The sequence below is a fragment of the Emydura macquarii genome, unplaced genomic scaffold, assembly GCF_026122565.2.
Source record: "Emydura macquarii macquarii isolate MOO-44397 ecotype Brisbane River unplaced genomic scaffold, CSIRO-AGI_Emac_v2 contig_2422, whole genome shotgun sequence".
Lineage (NCBI taxonomy): Eukaryota > Metazoa > Chordata > Testudines > Chelidae > Emydura > Emydura macquarii.
The window spans coordinates 30,934,967-30,952,255 of record NW_027132559.1 but is presented as its reverse complement, the minus strand read 5'-3'; the positions used below and the strand labels follow the sequence as shown (position 1 = coordinate 30,952,255).

General features: G+C 44.5%; 1 protein-coding gene across 1 annotated transcript in view; it reads left to right on the top strand.

The window, feature by feature from the left end:
- Nucleotides 1–615: 615 nt before the first annotated feature.
- CASD1 (CAS1 domain containing 1) overlaps nt 616–17,289 on the top strand; it is a 60,830-nt gene continuing 44,156 nt past the window's right edge. Inside the window, exon 1 of the mRNA XM_067562180.1 lies at nt 616–1,323. Within this exon, the coding sequence (XP_067418281.1) occupies nt 1,191–1,323 (133 nt within the window). The 5' untranslated portion in view covers nt 616–1,190. The remainder of the gene's footprint in view (nt 1,324–17,289) is intronic.

The following is a 17,289-nucleotide window of genomic DNA, read 5'->3' as shown; positions in this document are numbered from 1 at the left end:
TTCTGTGGACAGTGCTATGTTGGTGGGCGATGCTCTCTCTCACCGATATGAGTACACAAGCTAATATGACTACACAAGGGCTATGGTAGGGGCACAGCTGTACTGATACAGCTGTGCCTCTGTGTGTTTTAAGTATAAACTAGCCCTTAATCTCTAATCAAAGTAAGACGGAATTGCATTCAACTTTAATTGTTTATGTAAACCTTCATTTAAAGTAGCAGGCAGCTGCATAGCCTTCCCTTAGATGGGGCAATGGACATAAACTATCTGAACTGCCCAGGAGACAGCTGCACACTGCAGAACCACATTTGGGGGGAAATTGAGAACTGGGTGCGTGTGGGGGGATCACCCTGCATGAGGTAACCAGCAGTGATAGAAGCCAGTGTCTGGCTGCAGCTTTACGCAGACGCTCAGAGTGTGACCTACACGCAGTTTGGGAGGGGCCCAGCGTGGGTGCTCTTGCAGCCAAAGCATCCTGACTGGGAGGCACCCAGGTTGCAGGGCAGGTAGTGACACAACCCTTTGCTGGGCCGGCTTGCACGCCGGCATGTCCTAGTGCGTGAGCGTGCGTAACTCTCCAGGGCCCCCAAAGGGTTTCAGGAGCCAGACCCCAGCGTGCCTGCCACAGGGCAGAGGATGTTAAGTTAGCGACGCCCACCCCCCCGGTGCGCTGCTGAGCGGGTATCCCGGGCAGGAAGCCACCGAGCGCGGCACACAGGGGCGGGGCGGGGCGGGGCGGGTTATAACATCAGCAGCTCAGGAATACTGTCCCCAGCCAGCAGCCAACCCCCTGCCTCGGCCGCCCGAGCCCCGCCCCTGGTCCATGCTCAGGCCGGAGCAGCAAGTGCAACCAGACCCGACCCCACCCCGCGGCCAAGGGGAGGCGCGCCGGGGGGCAGCGCAGCGCAGAGCAGAGCGGAGCGGGCATCTCTCTGGCGAGGCAGGGTCACGGCCCGCTGCTGGCGGGCGGCTGACGTGAAGCGGCCAGCGCCGCCAGGCGGGAGCAGGTTGCGCCGCTGGGCTGGGCGGGGGGCGGCCCCTCGCCGCCCGCGGGGGTGTCGGGCACCGCTCCGCGGCGCCGGCGGCAGCAGCGGAGGCTCGTCGTCTCCCCTTCGCCGCCGCCGGGGACCCAGTGCTGCCCCGCTGCGCCCGCCCGCTCCATCGCACGCTGTTGTCATGGAGGAGCCAAGATGGCGGCTCTGGCCTACACCATGGGCAAGCGGGAGATCAACCACTACTTCAGCGTGAGGAGCGCCAAGGCGCTGGCGCTGGGCGCCGTCCTGCTGCTCGCCGCCTGCCACGCCGCCTCCCGCCGCTACCGAGGTGAGGGGAGGGAGAGGGGGTGGCCGCGCTGGGGTGGCCCCCGCGCGGGGGAGGAGCCCCGGGGCATGGGCTGGGGTCCGCGGAGGAAGGCGCTCTGCGGCCGGTCGTTCTTCCCCCCGACTCCCCTTCCCTGCAGCGGCTGTCTGGGTGCTGTCCCCGGGGGAAGGCGCAGCGGTTCCCGGCACCACCGCGGGACGGCCCCGAGCAGCCCCTGCGGAGAACGGGCGCTCCGGGACTCGGAGAGGGTGGCTGGGATCCCCGCGGCTGATGCCCCCACCCTGGTGCCGCACCGAGGGGCCGGCACCGCTCGGGGGGTGGCTCCTAAACTTCGCCATGGTTCAGCATCATCCCCCGGCCCGCTCCTTGTGATCGGAGGAGCCGAGCTGGTGGCGCGGCCGGCTGGGCAGGTGACACGGCACCCCAGGTGCAGCGTACGGGGTGTACAGAGCCCCCCGGGCAGCGCAAGGTGTTTGCCGAAACAGGCACGCCGGGGGGACGCGTTTTGTCCTAGAAGTGGCTGGCAGACCCAGCAGGTAATTGAAATTGGCTGGTGTTTAGTCAAGTCCCTGCCCTGAGGTCCTGGCAGTCTCTTTAGGATGCTCCAGTGCAAACAATTAAGAGGCGGCGGGGGGGGGTTGGAGTGAAAATAGCCAGTCCGAGCTGAGCCGGCCCTGGAAGGCTTGAGGGGGCCGGAGGAACGAGTTTTGGAGGACAGGGAATGAATCAAAACTACCATGGATGCTATTTAAAATGGTGCCTGTGGGGAGGTATATGGCACCAGGGTGTTATACAACAGCCTCTGACTTTGTTCAGATTGGACTAGAAATTCAACCACTTTGCAGATTTCTTTCCCGCACCCCCCAACGTTACAAAATCTCCATGGGTTGCAAGAGATTTACAATTACATGTGGTGTTTTTCACCTCTCAGCCACTGGTTGGGACCAAAAGTCAACAGCTTTGTGCAAGCACCTGAATTATACTGCTTTAACTATACTGGTGTAGTTTAAGTGGTACAGTTCACCTTCCAGTGGATGCAGTTGTGCATGTGTAAAAATACAGTACTTATATCAGTATTGCTTATTCCCATACTGGAAAGGGAATAGCCTATATTGTATAAGTTCTTTTATATCTGTATAAATGCATCCACAATACCAGTATAACTGTTTTGGCTTTTAAAAAAAAAATCTTGTCCTTGACTGAAATAGTTAAAATGGTGTAAAATCTTAATTGTTTGATACATGTTCCATGTGACCTATCAACCCAAACTCAAAAATCACTGTCACAGATGCCCTGTTTGATGAAAGCTAATAAGAAACTTGGTAGGTAGATTTTTAGTGGAAGAGCTAAGGGCTGAGAAAGTACAAACATAGCTTTGTTTCTATATCATCAGAAATGATCCTTCTTAGGGCTGCAATATTTTGGCAGGATAGTACAGGGAAACTTGCACTGCTGCCTGTTCAGTGGATAATTAGAACATTTCAGTTCCAGTGCTGTAAATCCAGCGTATTTCATAAACAGCAATGAAAAATGTAAAGGGATCTCATCACCTATTTCTAGTTTACCCACAAAATCCTGCTGTGGAGTCTTGTGGGTAAACTAGGAAGTTTATCCACAGTACACAGCAGAAGGGCCTTGTTTACATTAGGAAAAACTGGACATGTAAAAATTGAACTCAGTGCACCATTAAGCTAACAGTAGTAAAAATGCTTGTCTCCAGTTATGCTACCACTTCCACTGTTGTTACTGCCAGTGCAGCTGTTCTAATAGTGTAGTACACATCCACATTTTTCCAGTGTACACTCAAGTCTGTTTCAGAGATGTCCAGGAATGTAATGAACACCCTGTGGGTGTGTAGAGGCAGGGTGGAGATGGGGTATGGAGAGGGAGACTCTGTACAGATCAAAACTGGCAACATCTCTTTTTTGTTGTTGTTTTTTAAAAGGTTGATGATGAGTAATCACTCTTTGAAAAAGCTAACTTCTCAAGTTTTTGCATAAGGTGAAATTGAAACTGTATGAGGAAGAGAGAAAGAACCCTGTCAAAGGATTTGATATCCGTTTCTTAGATGATCAGCAGTGCTTGGTGTCCTATAAAGCCTTAAAAGATTAGTAAGATTGTATGTGCTTTTGGAGAGAAATCAAAAGATTGTGCATTAATTATTTGCCACAGGTAGTCAAAATTGTTTTATTCCTCTTCTATGCTATTTTAAAAATGTTTTTAAATTAATTGTATACTTAAAAGAGCATAGGATTAGATTGTTGGCTCAGACTTTTTGTATGTTGAGTCTTGTTTCCTAAATTCAGTAATGGTCACTATCTGATTCTTTAGACAACAGACAAAAACCTTTATAATTTGCTTAATCAAATGTGTAGTGATACATCTGGAGACCATTAGTCAATAATCAGTACTTTTTCTTTGCAATGGTAAATTCTAATATTGTGGACAGTTAAAACAGTGAGCTTTAGAGAAGGACAAGAAAGGCAATGGCTAGTGACTAGAAAAGCATATGAAAAAGTGGGTGATCCTAAAAATGGATAGAACATAGGAAGATTGGAGGAAATAATAGTGTAGAATGGTCGCTATTACCAGACAATCCAGTGTTCACCAATTAGGTAGGGAGTGGAGGTGTTAACTTTCAGAGTTAGTGTAATTTTAATGTTTTGAGTAGTAATTGGATACTTTGTAATTTTTTGGTAATTAACCTGCTCTTTCTCCCTGGTCCCTTAGTAGTTGCAGGTGTTTCTGCAGACTCACATGAGTAAAGCAGGTGTGTAAATATTTGCTAATCAAGGCCTTAACTCTTATTATCTCAATGGTCTTTTTCTGACTTTTGATTAGGGGAATTTGTGCTTGCTAAATCTCTTTGATTAGATTGTTTTTTATTGAAACCTGTTAAAAATTGCTCTTATTGCATGTTTGGAAGAAAAGATAATAGGGTTTTTCATGAAAATAAAACAGAAATTATGGGGGATTGTAGATCTTGTCAGCTAATTGTCAGTCCCAATCCTGCAACTGCTCATGGGAGTAATCTTACTGCTTTAAGTAATCCATTGAATTCAGTAGGACATCTACTGGTGTAAAGGTGATCAAGTGCAGGACTGTGGCCTTTGATGGCACACATTTTTGTATGGGGAGGCAATGGAAGCTTTCCTATTTATGAAGAGACAAATTAAAATTTGGTACAGCTTTCAGTTTAGATCTCAATGAACAAAAATCCCAATAGTTATCTCTGCTGGCTGTGTGCTCCATAATATCTGTAAGACAAAGGAGGAGAAGTTCCCATTGGGTTGGGTTGTGGAGGCAGATAGGCTAGCTGCAAATTTTGAGCAGCCAGATGCCACTGCAATGCTGAGAGCCAATCGCAGAGCGCTGCGCCTCAAGGAAGCATTGAAAAACCGCTTTTGCTATTAGACACAACAGTAATGTGCGTGTCTTATCTGTGCTGTGCTTTCCCTTCCCTTACCCATCACCCACCGATCCAGTTTCCCTCTCTTCCCCCTCACCCAATGTTCCAGTTCCCCCCCACCTTCCTCCTCCCTTTACTCCCTTCTTAACAGTAAATAAACAATAATCAATTGTAAAGCAGTATTTTTATTGGCGATCCTTTGTGGGGGGGGAAGGCAGATAATTTATTGTTCTGCATGCATTATGAGGGGCCTGAGAGGGCATACAGAGCCCAGTTTGACTGTGCACACATGAAAGAATCACACAGTCCCACTCCTTAAAGGGGCTGTCACCTTTTGCATTTGTCACTGGTTGAGAGGAGTAAAATCATGTACTGCACCCTACTCAGCCTCTTCCTAGACTGCCTGGGGGTGGGGGATAGGAAAGAGTGTGTTAACTCAAAATTTTGCAGGGGCTGCAGAAGGAGTTTCTCCTGCTGCTGAGCTTCCTGAAGCTCATCCAGACACCTCAACATGTCTGACTGATCACGCATTATACACAGCATCTCTTCTTATGTTGAACGCTCATAGTCCTGTGCTACCTTCCTGCTGTCCACGTTCAGTTTGTCAGATAATGAAATCCTCCACACTCTTAGTTCTGTGTCAGCAGCCGCAGAGGCGTTCATTATCTTATTAAACATGTCATCCTGGATTTTTTTTTTCGCCTTCTTATCTATGACAGGCGTTCTGCAGGAGTATGAGATGGTGGTGTGTTGAAGGCCACGTTGCCCACTGTAAGGGAAACAAAGCACAAGATATCCATTGCTAACTCATCCCATGGACGAAAAGCAATGTTACAAAGCAAAAATAACTCCTCTGAAAGGAAGGCTACAACCACATAGCATTGTCTGACTTTTGCAGGGGTCGGAGTGCCATTGCAGCCATGGTGAGTAAGGGGCCAATGCATCTATTTTAGTGAAATCATCAGTGCCCGTGCTGCCCAAGCCCATGCTTCCTAGAGCAGCATGGGTGTGGGGCTCCCATTGCCCTCCCTAAATCAGACTTTTAAGAGGCAGTAAAAAGGGTGTGGGGTAGGTAGGAAAAAAAATGTTCACCCGTTTGTGGTACCCCAGGCCGATAGCAACAACATTCTGGTTAGGGACTTGCAGTGTACTGAACCAAGAAACCATCCCTGACTGTGGAATAACACACTTTAAAAAACTTTCTTGGGCGGGTAATGTAAATGTGCACCATCTTCCCTAGGTAACCATGAATGATATCCGTCTGCTGAGGGTTACACAGGCAGAAAGGGAAGACTTGCTGCAAGCATCTGGCTGCAGACCTGGCCCTTATGCTGCTATTCTGTTCTGTGTTGTGCCTTACCATTAATAACAAAGTGGTGGGGGAAAGTGTCCTATCGCTGTGGAAGAAATAAGTCTGCCCTCCCAAGAAACCTTCCGCAGAGGATTGCAGAGTACCTACATGAAAGCTTCTTGGAGATATCCATGGAGGATTCTCGGAGCACCCATGGCCACATAAATAATCTTTTCCGGGGTGAACCCAGGGCTTAAGCACACCAATTACAATGAAGCACAGTCCCACTGCCCCACGCACCACTTTTTTTCTGCTGGTGCAAGATTCTGGACTGGGGATATAACCTAAGAAATGCAATTTGCCAATTGCAATTCACCAGATATGCCTTCTCCAGCATCCCAGTCAGTCACGGTTTCCTGCGTCCGGCTGGGCTGCCCCTGTGTAGCAAACAGCTCCTAGCTTTCACTTGCTTGCCCCCTGTTCTCCTCCTCCTAGTCCACAGACTCATCCTCATTTATCCTGGCCTCAGATTCTCCCAAGGTATCAGTGCTGCGTGGTGGCATAGTGGTGAGGTTTCCACCGAGAACCACATGCAGCTCCTTGTAAAAGCGGCTTGTTTTTGGTGAGTAGCCAGATCAACTGTTAGCTTCTCTAATTTTCTTATAAGTCTGCCTCAGCTCTTTGATCTTAACGCTGTGCATCCCTGCTATGCCCCTTCTCCAACATGCCATGGGATATCTTCTCATAGATATCCAACTTCCTTTCGCTTGCTAGAAGCTGAGCCAGACTCTTTGCCCCATAGACCAAGATCTCATCGGTCTGACTCCAGGCTGGAGCGCGTTTGGAGAGTGCAGTCGCCATGATCAGTTGTGCTGGCAAGCTGTCTCCACGCTGACCTAACAGGAAATTGGGAATTTCCCGGGGCTTGAGGGGAGGAGCTATTTCCTGTTTTTGTGGCCATGGTGCAGCAGAGTGCAAATGTGCAGAATGGTCACAACAGAGCATTATGGGATACCTCCGCAAGACCAGCGACGTCGATTTACATTGTGCTTGGCCTACACTGACTTTCATTCAACCCATACAGTTCGACTTCAGCGCTATGCCACTTGAGGAGGTGGTTTTATTAAGTCAAATTTTACCGTGGTGGTACTGACATGCCAATGAAGCAGTGAAGCAACGTTCCGTCAACCTACATTATCAGTGTAGACCAGGCCTTTCTTCTCGTTGTGATCCATGTTCTTTTCTTTTCTAGCCTATTCATACTCGTTCCTTCACTGTCACTTTTTCCTTCCTCATTTGTCACTCTCTTTCTCTTCTTTCCTTCTCCTCCTCCAAAGTTTTGCAAAAGATATTCTGTTGTTTACATGTTATCGGAAGTTCTTTTGTCTACTGATAGAAGATAGACATCAGATGTTGGGAATGCTTCTAGTGATCCCTTGGAACATATTGTCTTGCTGACCTAAGGAGCTAAAACATTCAAACCCAGTTGCTGGGTGTGTATGTTGAAGGTGTAATCCCATGGTCTGAAATTATCCCTATATGTTAAAAGGATTAATTTTTTTGGTATGTACTGTTGAGAATGAATATTTAGGTGATACATGGGCTGTATGTGGGAGCGGAGATTGTTACAGCTGTACATCATTATAGTGGAGCTTCAGCTTTGTTATAGTTAAGGCTCAGAGAAGGTCTACTCATAAAATGCTGTAGCTGCTGTGCTGTAGTGAAAATGTTATTATGCCAATGGGAGAGCTGCTCCCGTCAGCATAGTTAATCCACCTCTGTGAGAGACAGTAGCTATGTTGACAGGAGACGTTCTCCTGTCATCATAGCACTGTCTGCAGTGGGGGGTATGTCAGTATAACTGCGTTATTCAGGGGTGTGGATCTTTCATACCTCTGAGCTATGTAGTTATACCAATGTAGTGTAGACCTGACCTCAGAAACGCTACTGTTTAAGAGAGAGAGTATCTCAGTGCTCTATTGGTAGGTCTACTCTGCAGTCAGGAGATGTGATTGTAGCATGTGTAGGCATAGTCGAGCTAGTTATGATCTAGCTAGCTCACTAAAAATAGCAATGTAGTCTAGCCATCCAAGTCTAATTCTGCCTGGCACCGTGGGTGTGTACTCGGGGAGCTAGCCCATGCTGCTGCCTGTGCCACTGTGGTTACAGTGCTGTTTTTAGTAAGCTAGTCTGCTTATGTCTACACATGCTGCAGTCACACTTCCTGGTTGCATTGTAGACATGCCCTAAAATCCACACGCTGACTCAATTGTTTTAAAATTTGTTGTTCATTTTGAGATTGTGAGGTAAGGGTAGTGATCCAAATTTGGAGTCATTTGAGCAAGGGATTGCAAAAATACAGGTTCCCCCCCTCCCAAATCATGTGTTTACAAAATCACTTGGTTCTTTAAACATTTTCTTGTTCACACCTGGAGCTCAAACTATGGGTCTTACCTTCCCTGAACTGATCTCACCTCTTCAGGATTTCTCAGCACTGTTTGGCATCCACTGCCCCCACAGGGAAGCAATATTAAAGAAGTTTTTGAGGATTAAGTGTCCTACTCCAGGCCGGGTTGACCCTAACTGATGAACCAAAGAGGGTGAAGTGTGTGTGTGTGTGTGTGTGTGTGTGTGTGTGTGTGTGTGTGTGTGTGTGTGTGTGTGTGTGTGTGTGTGTGTGTGTGTGTGTGTGTGTGTGTGTGTGTGTGTGTGTGTGTGTAGCAAGATTAGGGCTCTGTTGAAATTAGAGGGTTTACAGGCAGTCTGTTGTCACAGTAACTGGATGGCTCTCAAGGTGACATACTCTGGTCATTGAACTTGAGCCATATGCATACATTCACCACTACCCTGAGCATTTTTCAGAGAATCTGTATTATGCACCTTCATTGTTTTCTTCCTACATTCTGCAGGGGTTGCTTTTGGAAGTTTTGCCCCAAGACCAAAGTTTCTGGTTTTAGAGCTAACATTTTAAAGTGCTCTAAAATACACATGCAGATTCAGATTTTACTTTAGAAGTACATACTGTGAGGGAAATGAGCATTAATTACAGAAAAGGAAGATGAAAGAGGCTAATAAACAGTTAGGACATGTAATCTTGGTCTTCACCTGTTTCCTGAAAAATGGGAGCGACTGTGAACAAGGAAAAGCAAGTGGGGTTATTTGGTCAAGGGGTTAACTACACAGTATCCCTAACATGAGCTGCTCATAACATTTTCAGATTTTTATATCTTTTTTTGGTGCAGAGCTAGGGTCTATGGGATGTTGGAGCAGTGCAGGGAATGTGAGGGTTGAGAGGGCTCTTGCCGTTTGCCAAGCTTCACCCTTTAATGCTGCGCTCTGGCACAACTACTGAGGGTCCAGCATACCCCTAGACAACTCTTACCACTGTAAACCACCTACATCCATACCCTGCATTTCTCTCTCCCCTTCAAATCATGTCCCCACTGACTCTTAGTGCCTGCATTGTTTCTGCTTCCTCTGTCCAGCTCCTCAGTCTGTGGAGCCTCTATTGATGCCTACCCCTCCGTGGGGAGGGAGGGCTGGGTTATGCCAGACAGGCAGAAGAGATGAGTGATGAGCAGATGATACAAGGGCATTGAAAGATTAACATCCATCTGGTACCTTCTGTGGTTGGTTTAATCGTTACCAAGGATCAAGAGTCAGTTGATGAAAATAGCTGATCTGTGGAACATGTCAGTGCTGAGATTTGTTTTTAAACATGCAATATTAACTGCCCAAAAATTTCTTTATGGAGAGTTAATGTTATTCAGTTGTGTCTCATGCTTTTCTGGACCTGTTACGCCCAGCCTGCATCATTTACTTGGTTACACTTTCAAACATATGCCTTTGTGCTTTCTCCTATGCTATTCCTCAGACTTGGGAATTACTCCTCATAAACATCGGCAAAACTAACTCATTATCCTCCTTCCAAACCCTTCTCAAAACTCTCCTTTGCCATGATGCCTACAGAAAACACTTGACATCGGTTAGTGTGCTGGGACCACTCTCTATCATATTGACCAAATATTGTCTCGTGTCCTTTTACTCCTCTGTCTGTCTGTATCCATCTATTGTCTCTTGTCTCGTACTTCGATTATAAGCTCTTTAGGTCAGTGGATCATCTTTTTGATCCATACTTGTACAGTGCCTAGCAGAATGAGTCCCTGGTCCATGACTAGGGCTTCTAGGTGCTATGTTAATACAAATAATTAATAATAATAATAATAGAATGTTGAATTCAGCTACATTCAAACCTCTGAAAACCAGGAAACACAGAGTTAAGAAACATACCACTAAACTAGGTGTAAACTAGGTGGATCAATAGTGAGAGATGAAAGACTATATCACAGTGAGGAGCTGGCTGGATTCCTTAATTTAACAAGCTGATGTGTTTATCTCTGAATCCACACTGGTGGAGGATGTTGAGTCCTACTGAATCAGTGGTGCAGGTGGCTTGTTACCTGAACCAGATATATTGTAGGAACCTTAGGAGCAGACACACACAGAGAAAGGGCATGAGTTGAACTTTTTTACCTTGTGTTTAAATTTTGGTTTAATAAAACCAAGTGCTATGAAGTGGATGAGCATGTGGACTCTGTTTTAGAGCAGGCTGGGAAAGGTGCACACATTTAATAATACAAAAGCAGAAAATTTTAACTATTGTCTTTTACATATTCCTGATGTATCGCCCATTAGTTTTCAATGTCTACAAAGTTCAATTCTTGGTGGTATGCTCGGAAATCTACCCTAATTACATTGATGACCTCATCTATTTCATCCTTACCCACAACAAATGCTTTGTTCAAACTATGGGAACAACCATGGGTATTATGATGGCTCCCCAATATGTCAGCCTCTTTATGGGTCACCTTGAGGAGGAATTTCTGAAAAAATGCACTAGAAAACTAGTGATGTACCAGAGATACATAGATGATATTTTCATCCTCTGGACAGATGATCTTACAGGTTTTTGCCACAACTTCAACAACCACCATCCATCCATCAGACTCTGGAACACTCCCACACCAGCATCAACTTTCTGGAAACCATAATGAGCTTCAAAAATGGAACCCTACAAATGAATATATACGAGTATCCCATGGATCACCGTACTTACCTCCCACAGATCCAGCAACCACCCCAGACACACCAAGAAATCTGTTATCTACAGCCAGGTGCTCAGATACCACAGACTTTGCTCTGAAAAGGAAGTCTGGGATACACATCTACACACTAAACTGCCTTCACTAAACAAGGACACTTCACCAGAGAAGCAGATTGCATCATGGAACAAGCGACCCAGATATCCTGGGAGAGCCTGCTTCAAATTAAACAAACAAATAAACAAAAACCACTGACAGCACCCACGTAGGTGTCACCTATTGCCCCATGCCAGAAACCTTATGAGGTATCAACAAACACAACCCATATTGATGGGGACCACTTTGGATAGAAATCTTTCCTGAGCCCTCTCTCCTGGCCTTCAAACAGCCCCCATCCTTACCAAGCTGATCATCAAAAGCAAGATTCCCACAGATGAGGACACACCAACTCAGAGTGGCCCCAGACTCTTCCAGAACAACAGATGCAAAACCTGCAGACATATCTTCACTTCTACGATGTTTGGTACCCTTCACAACACATCTTTCAAGATCAGTAAGTCCTGTACGTGTCTATCACAACTTGTGGTGTACCTCATCAAGAGCACTAAATGTCCCAATAGTGCTTACATGAGTGAAACCAGATAATCACTATGCTCTCATATCAGGGCTCAACAAAGCCCGGGCGCCAGGTCACCATGGCGCCCAGGAATTTAATTCTGGCACCTAGTATTTCTCCCAGTGAAAGTCTGGGTCCCGGGGGAAGTGGCTGACATGCTTCGGCCAGGGCACTACTGCATCCATGTGGCGGCGGGGCAAGCGCTGCAGCTGCCACACTCCAGCCAGGGTGCCCTGCCGCTGGGCCCACGTTGTGGGAGAGGGGTGGGGGGAAGGGGTGGGGCTGGGAGGGGAGAACGGCTGCTGCTCTCTGGCCAGTGCGCCCCGCCACTGGGCCCACATTGTCTGGCTCCTTAATTTTTGGGCTGGCTCCTAGCTACATAGCAAATTTGTCGATCCTTGTCTCAAATGGAGCTGGGTTAATACTTTTCACAATGCGATTGTGCCACATCTGACCTCTCAGTCCTCGCCCTCAAACAAAACCTGCACAACACCTTCAAAAGGTGAGTCTGGGAACTTCAAGGCACTACTTGCTTCAAGACTACTGGCCTGACAATGTTGGGGGCTTTTTATTTTGTTGATAGACTTATTAAAATAGGTACTTGTTTGTTTTTGAAGAGCTTATTAGCTAAACTAAATCTAGACTTTATTTCTTGTATAATTTGTATAGTTCATGGAGTTTTGAGCTAAGAACAATCTGTGTAAATTGATATTTTTTTATAATCTGATTTATAAATCTGAAAAATAATTAAGGCTTTTCTAGTATCTTCATATACAGTTATAATAAAGGTAGATTGGCTTAGTTACCTATGAAAACAGGTTTCAGAGTACAACAAACATAGCTGATAACAGTGCTTGCTGAAAACTGAAAATATGGGCACCTGAAATTAGCAGAATGACTTTTCCCTGTGAGGAGAATAATGAGAACCAGACAAATGCAATCCTTGTTAGGCAAAATGCTATCAAATTCCAAGGCCTTCCCCTCCCAAAAAATTCTTCACCACTAGTCAAGATGTGTGTCCACTCTTGCCCAGCATCTTCAGTATTCGCTTTTCCTTGCAGAGTTTCTTTTAGTATCTTTTTCCAAAGTTTGCTGCCTTCCATTTGTCAGAAAAGATTTAATTCTGTTTCATGTAGACAGTGTATTCAGCTATTTGTGGTAATGGCACAAATATTCCTCAGAATAATAACATAGTCTTATGTTCACCATTCATGCACTTATCCCCTGGCCACTTTACCATGATCAAAGCTAAACTTTTGGATAAGGATTTGTGTAAAGTTACGCAAGACCGACCTGACAGGTTACTTCAGATATCGAACCTCCCAGCTGTCAATTGACTACCCTGATGGGTTAAACTATTCACCCTTTCAGTGTCATAGAAGATTAGGGTTGGAAGGGACCTCAGGAGGTCACCTAGTCCAACCCTCTGATCAAAGCAGGACCAACCCCAACTAAATCATCCCAGCCAGGGCTTTGTTAAGCCAGGCCTTAAAAATCTCTTAAGGATTGAGATTCCACCATCTCCCTAGGTAACTCATTCCAGTGCTTCACCACCCTCTTAGTGAAAAAGTTTTTTCTAATATCTAACCTAGAACTCTCCCACTGCAACTTCAGACCGTTGCTCCTAGTTCTGTCATCTGCCACCACTGAGACCAGCTTAACTCCATCTTCCCTGGAACCCCCCTTCAGGTAGTTGAAGGCCACTATCAAATCCCCCCTCACTCTTCTCTTCTGCAGACTAAACAAGTCCAGTTCCCTCAGCCTCTCCCCTCATAAGTCATGTGCTCCAGCCCCCTAATCATTTTTGTTGCCTTCCACTAGACGCTCTCTTATTTGTCCACATCCTTCCTGTAGTGGAGGGCCCAAAACTGGACACACTACTCCAAATGCGGCCTCACCAGTGCTGAATAGAGGGGAATAATCATTTCCCTCAATCTGCTCCTACTTATGCAACCCAATATGCTGTTAGCCTTCTTGGCAACCAGGGCACACTGTTGACTCATGTCCAGCTTCTTGTCCACTGTAACTACTGTGTCATTGCCATCTACATGCAGGGTCGGCAAGTCATTTGTTTCCATTTTATAGGAGGTATACATAGCTTTGGTTTTATCACCATTGATCTTAATTCCCATTGATTCTGCAGTTTTTCACAATTCTTCCAGCATTAGCTGTAGTTGCTCTCTGCTTGGCTTCTGTTTGAGCAGTGGAACATCATCTGACAACCAAGATATGCGTGTTCATGGCAGTAATGACAACTCTGTTATATGTGGCAGAAAAGTAGCCATTAAAAACAGCTGAAGGGAAGAAACTAAACAGTTTTCTATGTCAGAGTTAGGCATGTTCTTAAGATCTGTTGGTTTTAGGGTTTTTGTTTTTGGGTTTTTTTTTTTTTGCAAACGAGCAGTGACTTAGATGGTCCTGGCAGTGAGAACAGTACGATTGCAATGGTGGGGTCACATCAACTGGTGGAAGAAGGAATGCTTTTACAGAAGCTTGGTAGAGCTGGAGGTGAAGGAAGTAGAGCACAAGGCAGACCACAAAGTTGGATGATGCAATTTTGAGGGATTTAAGAAACCAAAATCCTCCCATACTGATTCTTGCCAAAGGAAGAAGATGTGCAAGGGACTTTTCAAGATGGAAATCCATTCTGCACACCACCCCAGCTACATCATTGCCATGTGAATCTGCTGCTGCTCTTGCACTTATTTCTCCCTTCCTCTTTCATTGCCTGTTGTCACAGGGCAGATCTTCAGGATCCTCAACTGAGCTTTAAGCTCATATTATGCTGAAATTGCTTACTGTATCTCTTACAGATTTTCCTGTAATTTATTAATATCAGCTTGGACCGATCTTAGTTATAGAAAATTACTGAAATAAATATCCCCTCTAGTTTTCTTCTCTCTAGTGCCAGACTATAAGAAACTATTGTTCAGTTTGCTTTGCTGAAACTCTGCTCCCCACATAAAAATTCTATGATTTTTCCATACTGTGAACCCAAGTCTAAGATTTAACCTATTAGAATAAAGTGTGGTGTACATATGTGAGAATTCTCTTAGTTACTGCAGAGGTTGCGATCTCATCATGCCTTGCAAGCTAAGCAGGATTTGGCTGCATCAGTACTTAGATGGAATACTGCCAAAGAAATCCCAGGTTCTTCAGGAAGTGGTAGTGATTCATTAGGTAGCCTTCTCTGAGTCAGTGTTTGGGGACACTGTACCATTGAAGGTGTTCTCCTTTGGATCAGAGGCAGAACTGAGGTTTGGGCTGGTGATCACCAAAAGTCTCAGAGTAGTCTTCTCAAGCTAAGAGAGCTAATCCTGATGTCCAGAACAGATTTCCATTCAGGTAACTACATTTTTCCAGTGTGTAATGTTACTGTGAACTGCTAACCAGAGGGTGTATTTTCCCTCAGAGGTGGCTATAAACCAGTGATTCTTAAATAGTTTGTAAAGCACTTTGGAATCATTCTGGATGAGGGTCTAGTGCCCATGAATGTCATTTTATTTTTTCAGTTGTGGGAGAACAGTTAAGAAGTTGTAACTTTCATTGGAAGAGCAGTATCTTGGTAACAGCAATAAAAAAAAACTTTCCCTTTGCCTCTGGCCCCAGTATTCATGACAATTGTAAAGCAGGATGGATAAAAATCAATTATTTAAAAAAAAAATCGGATTTTTTAATTTAAATCAGATTTTTTTTTAAATCAATAAAATACTAAATTTCTCTCTCATTGAAAAAATGTTACAATTAAATCTCATCACAAACATGCTTAACCCTACACTTAGTCTCATAAAAAATGAATTAATGGCTGTAGTCTGTCCAGCCTAACTACCAGCTCTTGGTTGGTGAAAGTTCTGGGCTTTCTGTTGCTGTTTCAGTTTTTCAGCAGACTAAAGTCACATGTGCAAAGAAGGACACAGGCTGGATAGGATTGTTGTTGTTCTGTGCTTATGTGGTGGTGGAGCTGGGTCAATCAAGGCAGAGGAGTTAGTTAAGACACTGTCTTAAAGACTGAGAGATAAAGGACGGAGGCAGAGTAGAAAGGAACAGTGGAGTGGTGGAAAGAAAAAGGGAAGACATTATTCAGCACACACACAGCTTCCTATATTCCCCCACACTTTTGCCACAGAAAAGCTGACGTGGTTTCTGGGTATAAGAGAGATCCTATCTGGGAATATTTTGAAGAAATTCCTAGTTGATTGTTTTGAACAATTTATTAAGAACTGGCCTATTCTCATAAAACTTTGTGAAGAAAACCGTGATAAAATAGATGGAAGTATCTCATCCAAAGTATCTAACATTGGATTAAAGAGGAATGTAGAGGATATGCTCAGTATACTGAAGCCTATATCCATAAACAAACTTCATAGAAATTGTTGCTGCATTGCTGATGCTGTCAAAATTTGGGTGGTACTTCTAGAGACATTGAAGAAAGAAATACCTCACCAGAAAGTTAAACTACAGGCAATAAAGAAGCGAATGGATCAATCACTAACTCCACCTCATTTTTTTTGCAAACATTCTCACTCCCAGATGTAAAGGTAGATGCCTAACTTTTGAAGATGATGATGCTGCAATGGCCTGGGCATCTCAAAATCACTCCTCAGTTCTGCCAATCATAATAAATTTTGAGGGCTGGAGCGAAACTATTTAAACAGTACATGTTCACTGATGATGTTTTGAGTAAAGTCACTCTCCTGAATTGGTGGAAATTGTTAGCCAGGCATCCTTGAAACAAAGATCCTTCAATAGCTAAGCCAACTTTTCACAGCAGTAGCTTCTTCTGCAGGCACAGAGAGAATATTTTCATCATTTGGTATTATTCACTTACCTAAGAAATTGACTGGGAGTTGAAAAAGCAGAAAAACTCTTATTTCTGTTTGTCTATGAATAAAAATGACAGTGGACGTGGGGAAGATGAGAGCTAATTGTAGAAGTTTTAAGGACAGCGTATGTTTAGTGTTGTGATGACTTGTCTGTTAGAGTTGTTAAAATTTGAAAATTAAAAAAAAAAAAAAAAAAAAGTTTAAGGTCAGCCAGCAACTCAGGAGACTGCTGCAATTGCAAATATGAAACATTTATGTAACATCTAAGATTTAGTTTAATAAAATATAAGTGCTGTTGTGTTTGTGTGTGAGTTAGTTCTTACCATTCCTAATGTACTGCTGCTGCATCTGCAGCTTGACACAGGTAATGAGTATTATGTACTATTTCCTAAATTAATAAAAATCAAGTATCTAAAAAATTACACAAAGTATTCCCTCCTAGATATTGTAAAATGCTGTATTGAATTGTAAATTAACATGTTTTAATGATCAAATTTGCCCCTTTGTTTAAGAAATATGTGAAGAGGTATCAGTGGGAAACTTGATTTAAATCAATGATTTTTTTCTTGGTAATTTAAATTGCATTGATTTAAATCAATCCACCCTGTTTTAAAGAGGCCTTATTTATGGGTTTCATAACTCAGATGTTCATTTACGTGATCTTGAAGAAAAAAGTCACTCTGTTTGTAGTAATCCTTAGTTTGCAACTTTTAGACTGAGGGAGTTGA